This window comes from Ictalurus furcatus, chromosome 20 (assembly GCF_023375685.1).
Source record: "Ictalurus furcatus strain D&B chromosome 20, Billie_1.0, whole genome shotgun sequence".
NCBI classification, from domain to species: Eukaryota; Metazoa; Chordata; class Actinopteri; order Siluriformes; family Ictaluridae; genus Ictalurus; species Ictalurus furcatus.
Genome location: NC_071274.1, coordinates 1,984,934 through 1,993,925, shown reverse-complemented (window position 1 = coordinate 1,993,925; position 8,992 = coordinate 1,984,934). Strand labels below are relative to the sequence as shown.

At 37.9% G+C, this 8,992-nt stretch overlaps 1 protein-coding gene across 3 annotated transcripts in view; it reads right to left on the bottom strand.

Annotated features, from left to right (window-relative positions):
• Window positions 1-8,783, bottom strand: part of tmx3a (thioredoxin related transmembrane protein 3a) — an 11,886-nt gene extending 3,103 nt beyond the window's left edge. For 2 of the 3 annotated variants that reach the window (XM_053651587.1, XM_053651588.1), the window contains exons 1-10: window positions 8,577-8,783; window positions 8,373-8,427; window positions 7,553-7,592; window positions 7,337-7,460; window positions 6,314-6,359; window positions 5,675-5,755; window positions 5,117-5,216; window positions 3,420-3,497; window positions 3,254-3,320; window positions 97-195 (exon numbers count right to left, since the gene is read on the bottom strand). In XM_053651587.1, the coding sequence (XP_053507562.1) occupies window positions 97-195; window positions 3,254-3,320; window positions 3,420-3,497; window positions 5,117-5,216; window positions 5,675-5,755; window positions 6,314-6,359; window positions 7,337-7,460; window positions 7,553-7,592; window positions 8,373-8,427; window positions 8,577-8,607 (721 nt within the window). In that variant the 5' untranslated portion in view covers window positions 8,608-8,783. Of the gene's footprint in view, window positions 1-96; window positions 196-3,253; window positions 3,321-3,419; window positions 3,498-5,116; window positions 5,217-5,674; window positions 5,756-6,313; window positions 6,360-7,336; window positions 7,461-7,548; window positions 7,695-8,372; window positions 8,428-8,576 lie in introns of those variants that run through there. The other variant, XM_053651589.1, reaches the window with a different exon arrangement.
• Between the last annotated feature and the right edge of the window lie 209 nt (window positions 8,784-8,992).

Here is an 8,992-nt window from a genome sequence, read left to right as displayed (position 1 = left end):
ATTTGCATTTAGTGACGCCCACAAAACTCCTTAAAAGGCAAAATGACAAACGGCTACGTGAAATGTTGACTGCGTGGGGTTAGCGTGTAATCGTACTTCGTTCGCCCATCTGGTACAATGAGAAGCTGTCCATCAGGAAATAACGAGGAAAACGTTCACGGTCCACCCAGGAGGAAAGATCGCCGTCGCGAACCTCTGTGTGAAAGAAAAAGGCAGAGAAGTGAATTAGAATCGATCGAGAAGAAACGGAATTTCTAAATACGTTAAAGTCATCAGAAAGTGCTTTTAAAGACGTCATTATTGATCTAATTAGAAGTGGCTCGTTGCGAAAGTTCAATAAAAACGGCGTTAGACGCGAGTAAAAGCGGCTATAAGAAAATCCAGATCCTATGAATATACAAACTGAAAACATTACACGCCCCGCCCCTTTTCCCTGGTAAACTGCTATAATAATGGAACACATTTGCATACTGGAACGTAATTGGCTCTTATATTTCACGATGTAATAACACTCACTTGTCACGTGTTCAACACTAAATCGTGTTTCCTATCGAGGTTTTCAGCTTCCTGTTCCTTCGGACTTTGACGCGTGGACTTGCTAAACGAATTCCCGCTAAATGATTTCATTATAAACAACACGTTGTTAAATGATATTCTGTTAATCGTTCAGCCAAAACTGCACAACAACAACAACAACAACAACAACAACAACAACAGCGCTCTTCGCAAAGCTAGCTAGTCACGGCTATCTATTTAATATCTGACTCATTTTTCAACTTTTTTTTTTTTTTTTTTTTTAACATTTAGTTGACGTTAGCAACACGAAAAAAATAAAACAGATGTGAGAGTAAAAACAGTACAAGCTAAGCGAATTAACCAATCCACTTTACAAAATATCTTTCCTAAGTGAATAATTAAACCTTTATTATATGGCTATTACTCAGCTCGCTGCTGTTTTAGGGTTATTTATTTATTTATTTAATGATTATTTTAAGTATGGTTGTAAATTCATCCATCGCTAAACGACAGTTGTCGCATCGTATATGGAGATATCGCAGAGCAGGTAGTCGGATATGATCTACATCTTATCAAGCGTTCTTTTATTACTAGCCATGCTGAAACTGCCAATGATTAAAGTAGTTAAGGTAAGTAAACAGCGCCTGATGACATTAACCACACAAGGAAACATGTGTTTGAAAGCAGGATATTTTGTTTAAGTCAGTTGACTAAGAGGGCGGACGGAGGATAAAGTCAGACGCTACTTTCATACGGTTGAGGAGAAGAGCAGCATTTTTTTATGTTTACTCCGTTCTCCGTGAGAAAAAAAACGTCAGACGAACCTGATACTGCAGTGAGTGGACATTTTTTTATTATTTATTTATTTATTTTTTTAAAAAGAAAGAAAGAAAGAAAGAGATGACTCACTTCCTGGATCGAGCAAATTTGTGGAAGATTAAAGGTATGTAAAAGAGAAATTGAATCAAATTTACACGTGAGGTTTTTAGTCACGTGACATGTTGGGGTTCGATTGTTTTTCACATGTAGTGGATAATTCCACGTGTGATTTATTTATTTATTTTTTTTTTTTTGCACGATTCATTTTCAAAAGTTTAGACAAACTCGTTCTTTATTTTTATTCTTTATTCATCAAAACTCTGCAGTAACACAAATGGAATTATGGGAAATTATGTTGTGATAAAAAAAAAAAAAATCCTAAATAAATCAAAATAATTAAGAATTTTAGCATCGTCAAAGTCGACACGCTTTTTTGTGTAGAATTTCCAGAAATGTATTCGTGGCGTTTTCTCATCCGATTTCTGGAGGAATTTCCCCGAGATGCTTTTTAAACAGTATTAATGAGTTCACACCGACGCCGGACTCTTATCGGCTGCTTTTCAGGAATATTTCGCTCCGAGTCGTCCGTTTAAATAAAGATTCTGTGGTAAATAAAATGTTAGTTTTCTAATGAAAGAATCGAACACGTCGTCACGATGATATTTCAAACATTTAATCGTACACCTTCAGATCAAAAGCCTTTTAAGATCGTGAGAAACGTTTCAGTCGAGTGTCCACAAACTTTTGACTGCGAGTGTACAGTAGTGCATGTTTGATTTTTTTTTCACAATTTATTTCTTTTCATGTTAATTTTTTATATGCAGAGTGTGTGTGTGTGTGAGTGTGTGTGTGTGTGTGTTTTTGTTTTGTTTCACGATTCATATATTTTCACGTATTTTGCTAACGTGGTTTTATTTTTCCACGTGTGCTTTTTTGCTTTATTCGTGTTGACGTTTGCACGTGTTCATCCCCCCCCCCCCCACAGGAAGAGCACGTTTTTATATTTCTCATGATTTCCTCGCGTCGCTCGTTTATGTTTACGTACTGTAAACATTGTTCGCGTGGGATCACACAAAGTCAAACACACTTGAAGTCACGTGCTCACGTTCATGTCACGAAATTTCCAGACATCATCACGTATTAAGAACCGCGTGACGCGTACATGATGTTTCTCTAAGTGTTTATGGGAGGATAAATAGGCATCATATCTTGTGTGCCTTGGTATTCAGGGCTAATTGTTGTCTCTTGGCTTTAATATGAGAACATTTTTAAACAAGTCTAAAACAAACAAAAAAAAAAAAACACTCAAATAAGTCAAACTGGTTCTTCAGGACAGGTGAAATACGGGACCGTTCCTCTTCTCCTTTCTGATTGGTTAAATATTTGCTCTGCTAACTTTCCTAAGGCACAGTAAACGTGAAGCAGCTCATGCGTAACGTTGTGTCTCCGTAGGAACGTGAGCTCTCTGTTCTAACGCACGTTAACGTGTGACTCTGACAACAACGATGGACGTCCTGACCATCCACGTAGTGACGAACTCCTCCGACACGGCTGTGTTCCGTGTCAAGGTGCAGTGCACCGATCACTTCCTCCTCAACTTCTGGCTCCAGAAGGCGTTCTACGATAACGGAGAGGTGCAGCAGACGAGCGTGGTGATGCAGGAGCGCGGCGCCGGCGTGGAGTTCGTCCTCAGGGTGCTTCATCGCTGCTCACGTCTCCCTAACGACTACTACCTGAGCCCGTTCTTGGTGACCCTCTGCTTAGACGCTTTGGTTTTTCACTACCAGCTTCCTCCGCAGCCGAACTGGGACGGCACCATCCGAGAGGCTCTGAGAGGGAACCGATTACAGCTGACACGCGACCACAGGCTTCCCTAACCCGACCCATTTGTGGATGAACGTTCTAAAGGAGTCCTCACCGTTGTAGGCGCTGTACGTCCCGTCTTTGAACACCGTGACGGAGGGAACGTCTTGCAGCGTGACTTCCTGAAATTCAGAACATTTTCTTTTCACCGGACTCGAACCACTCGACTCGGACAAAGAGTTTTATATGGAGCGGAAATGTGGAAAAAAAGATGCTTTCACCTGCGGTAAAACGTCCACGGTGGCGGAGAAAAAATAGTTGTAGGTGACAAATTCAGCTGCCACTTTATAAAACTGTCCCTGAAAGAGACAAAGGACAAAAAAAATTTAAAAAACACAATGGATGAGGATGAAGATTCCTGAAACTTTTTTTTTGGGGGGAAAAGTTCTCAAATTCTCATGTTGAGATCAAATTATTATTGTTATTATTATTATTATTTACCTGGTAAATATGAGCAAAGAAGGCTGTAATAAAACTGTCTTTATTGTTTAAACTTTTGATCTTTCGTTCAAAAAAAAAATCCACAAAAATACTCCGCTCTCACGGATATCAAACAACGGCAAACACATCACGGGTTTATAAAACAAACATCTTTGATAAATATAGGTGTGCAACAATTATAAGGCCTGATGTGTTTGGAGAATACACGGCAAGGGATCTGAGACCGTTCCTCCGTACAGAACCTCTCCAGAATTTGCCTTTAATTTGCTTTCCAAATATTCACTATAACGTTATAATCATGTAATACTGTACAGCTTTTTTTACACACTGAACATTCCTAATCGTAAATGTTATTCATATTATATAATGCACGTTATTTGAAATATTCTAATATTTCTTACACATAATTAGAAATTGTAGAAAGTTGTGGAGAACCAGCTGTATGTAACATATACTGTATATATTGTATATGAATTTCCATTTTACTGTATAAACTAGTACATGACATAATCTATTTCTTCTATATTGTATAGATGTATAGAATTTTGCTTATAATATATATATATATATATATATTTTTTTTTAAATAATTTACAGTAAATGTTACTACCCTCAATTACATCTGCTTGACTTTAAAATGCCAGACACTAGAAAAATAAACATCATGTAAAATACTCAACGACGGGGTGGTGCGATGAAGCCGAGTCGCTGTAACGACTCCAATAACGGCATGCTCCGTCAGTGTTTTATTCCTCTTATACTTCGTCTAATTGTTCCCAATGAACCTAATTAGTCGCAAAATGTTCCTCTAGCTGTTTCTTTTCAGTAACGCGTACTTTCCCAGCCTTTTGTTGCCCCCGTCCCAACCTTTTTGAGACGCGTTGCGGCCGTCGGATTTTTTTTTCCCTTAAAACGCTACGTTTCCTCTGTTTAAACCTTTGATTACGTTTTCCGTGTTCTGTTGTGAATAACATACGGGTTTATGAGGATTGCGAACTGTCGCGTTCTGTTTTTATTCACGCTTTACGCGGCGTCCCAGCTGTTTTGGAATTGGGCTTGTAGCACCTATAAGCAGTCGTGAACCTCACCAGACTCTCTTTTATTCTCTTTAGTGTTATTTATGTAAATAAATAAATAAGTAAATAAGTAAATAAATAAAACAGGTGTTTACTATAAAGGTGCCCTAACAAAATGGCGGGCCGTTAAGGGCTTAATGAGGGACGAGGGACTCGTTTTGAAGTCCTCACCCTGCACGAGCTCGGGATTTTACTTACACCCGTTAACAGCGATCATCTTCGGCAATTCAATCGCTTTGAAGCGAATAATCAGGTCCAGTTTATGAGCTGGGTCTAATGGAAACGTTAAAGTAACTGTGACTGTGTGAAAGACATCGGGGTGTATTCAGGGTGAATGTCCATCGTTTCGATGCGGAATCTGTTCTTTTTTCATGCTACGAAAACATTTGCAGAGGGCTTACCTTAAGCGGTGACCTCCCTCCGACGTAAACAAAGAAAAGCTGATGGTGGTTCAGGGCGTACTCGAAGAGCCGTACGCTGGTCAGAGCTCGCACAGAAGGACTGGATTGAGCAGGAATAGAGAAAGTACACGAGTGTTTATTATATTACATTATATTATATAATATTATATTACATTACATTACATAAAGCAGACTTTAACCCTAAAGGAATAATCGTTGTTTTTGCAACAATTGTGCAACGTCTACATCATCATCAATCATCGCACACGTACCTTTAAAGACGTCACGTAAGGAATAAAGCACTTCGTGTCCCACTGTTATAGGATAATAATCAACGACAGCATGGTGTGACAAAGCAGAGTTACTGGTACCAAAAATGAGCAAAAGCTGATTATTTTTCCATAACGTCATGTCCGGAAGTGTTTTATTCCTCTTATACTGAAGCAATTTGTCAAGAATGACCATTTTTATGCCCCTTTTTTTTTAAATATCTTTTATTTTTATACCATTTATCTCCTTGCAGTTAAGTTTCATGTTGGAAAAAGTGCATAAATTTACCCAGATACTCTGTTGGTGAATTCAAGGATGTCGTCTTTCGTCCTCCGGCCATTGTAGTGAAAATACTTCTCTTCTTTTATACTTGTGGAGAGAGAAAACAACGACGACATCAAAGGCGACATAAAATACAGTTATGGAGAGATTGCAACATGCAATATTGTAATCCTCGTACAGAAATAGCTCGGTCTGTCGCTCAAGAACGTATAATTTCCAAATGGTTTCTGTAATAACGACGCAACACTGATATTACACAAGGTTTCGGTATGCAAATGAGCCTGGAAGCGATCTGTAAACGTGTTTGCGTGTGCGTGTGCGTGTGTGTGAACAATATAAAAAAAAACATATTCCATATCACAGCCCTGTAGTGGAGGATGTTTCTGTATTTTCCTGCTTTATATGCGTTTTAGAGAAGAGAATACTGCGTGTCGGCACTTTTCTGGCACTAAAATGAGTCACGCAGTCTCGAAAAAAAAAATACATACATACATTTTAAACCACGGACCAAAACGTCCCGATAAAGAAACGTACGACTGCGGAAACCATTCGTTCCTGTATCTTATCAAAAAACGAGATCTGATGAGCTTTCAGGTGGCGCGCGATCGTATCCGAGATCATAATGAAGTTCTTTCAGGCACTTACAAGATTATAGAAGGATATCCACGGATTGTAAACTCTGTGACAGCATCTACACGAGGAAGAAAGGAAAAGAAATAGCGTTACTATGGCAACTCGGTTGTCAGATAGTTAGGGAAGATGGACGTGGCTATTCTTTATAGAGGTGTAAAACTCCAGCGTCTTCTCAACCACTTATCAGCTAGCTCATCTCAGTATACCGTATACACTGTATATATATATATATATGTGTGTGTGTGGGTGTAAATATATATATAAGCGATAAATCAGACAAAGTTAGCTTTCTAGGTAATGCTTCGTTTTAAGGTTCCGTTATCTAACACTATTTACAGCATTAGCATCAGATAACGCTCTAAAACCAAGGTCGTCCGTTTTGTATGAATTGAAACAGTGCGTTTGAAGGTTGACGGATAAAGACCTACGTTCACTGAGATTGCTCCCATCCATACGTTACTGTAAAGTCTCACGTCGTTGGATGCGCATATTATTCTAATTTCAGGGCCAGAAAAATACAAGTCAATAAAAACTGAAACTAGTCAAATCTTTTGCATGGAAGTATTGCAGGTGACATTTATTTATTTTTTTTTCTCAAACATCTTTATTAGTAGTAGTATATCTATATTATATTTATATTACAGTATATCAGTATATCGTTTGAAGACTAGAAACGCAACAAACTGCAGCTTTAAAAGAACTTCCATGATAGGATTTCAGTGTAAAAGCATACGAAAGAAAATGCTGACTGTCCATCTGGTGTTTAATCAGAAGAAGATTAATGTGGAGCGGGAGAGCAGGGCTGAAGGGTTTAGACTCGCTTAACTAATCTAATTATAGAGTACACGTGAGACTGGTGCGTATGGGACGGTGTGATTGGTTGTCACGGTTTAACCCATTTGTCTGGGTAGAAATAAAAAAATTTAAAAAAAAGAGATTTTCAGACCATTCCTACACCTCATGCACCTCGTAACACTCCACATTAGCAATATCAAATGCTTTATGAATGATGCATTTATGTTCGATTTGACTAACCGGAGTAGACGGTGGCGTCCATTTTGCCCACGTTGACGTGGGAGCCTTGACTCTTCAGCTCGGCCGCGACGTCGTACCATATCGGCTCGAACGTTTTACAATATTCACACCACGGAGCGTAAAACTGTAATTCGGATCAGATGGGATCAGATCGTGTATACATGCTGCGTGTTTAGCATGGAAACAAAAAAATGAGAGAGTTTAAAACGCACTCACTTCCACCAGCCAGGACTCACTCTTACGCATCTCGTTAAATCTATACATCAAGAGAAAGAGCATGTGTGAAGCATATTAAAACTTTTATAACGCTTTAAGAAGCACACCTACATACATAACCGTCCCAACCTTCACAAATGAGAAGAAAAAAAAAACAAACCCATTTTTAAAAGCCCAGCTAGACGACTTGGACACGGATTTCTCTCCCAAAATCAGCTCCAATCTTTTCATTTGAGGAAAAAATTACTTTCAGCTAAAATCAGATAATCATTTTTTACATTTCTAAGCCAGGTTTCAGATGGATTTTACTTAACGCCCTGGCTTTAGTAATTATTTACACCTCTGGCTATAAGATTAAACGTTGAAAGTCATAATACGGCATGTTATGTTAACATTTGTACTGATATTATTTTTAATATTAACCGAATAATCACCTACAATGATGAATATTCATGGCACGCATAACTTTGATCCAGAATGATCGATATACAGTACACGCTTTAATTATTATTCATTTTGCACAGCCCTTGAATTCATGAATTCACATGAATAATAATAATAATAATAAGTCATATGTAATATTAACAGCTTCATTAACAATTGTATTATTTGATGAATGAACATTAATTAATGCAGATTTTATTTATTTACACATTATTTACTCTAGAGGCCATCCATTATACTGTATATATAGATGAATAAATGTGGTATGTGCTTTGTTGACATTATTAATGCTGTATTAGTGATGTATTAATGTATACTTGTGCCATTAATAATGGTATAATAATAATCTCTTCATTACTGCCAGATTTCATCGTACCTGTCATCGAGTTCTTCGACATAAGCTGCCACAAGAGTTATGCCCAGTACCAGCACTGCAAGATAAAAATTTTTTTAAAAATCCAAATAAAGCAGCTGTCTTGTCACACACTAGACGTAAAAGCGGTGATGAACTGAGACAAGCGGTGATAATATCACTACATGCCCACACAGCAGTTTAATAATGATTTCTTTTTTAGCCTACCTGAGAAGATGAAGTGTCCTGCGGTTGCCATGATGGTGTTTATCGTGTACGGTAGAAGAAGGACGGAGACGTGGTATGATTATTAGGCAGCACCCCAGTGACCCAGTGACCAGATTAGAGCTGGGGATTAGGGACTGACTTTAAAGATGAGGCCTAGCTGCAACCCTCTGTGTGTGTGTGTGTGTGTGTGTGTGTGTGTGTGTGTGTGTGTGTTTTATCATAAATACTTTCTACATATATGTAACACATCTTGAGAGTTTGGACTCTCTAATGTATTTATTTATATATTTGTTTGTTTGTTTGTTTGCCATTCATTTATCTTCAGTAACTGCTTTTATTACAACAATAATAACAATATATATATATATATATATATATATATATATATATATATATATATATAATGTGTGTGTGTG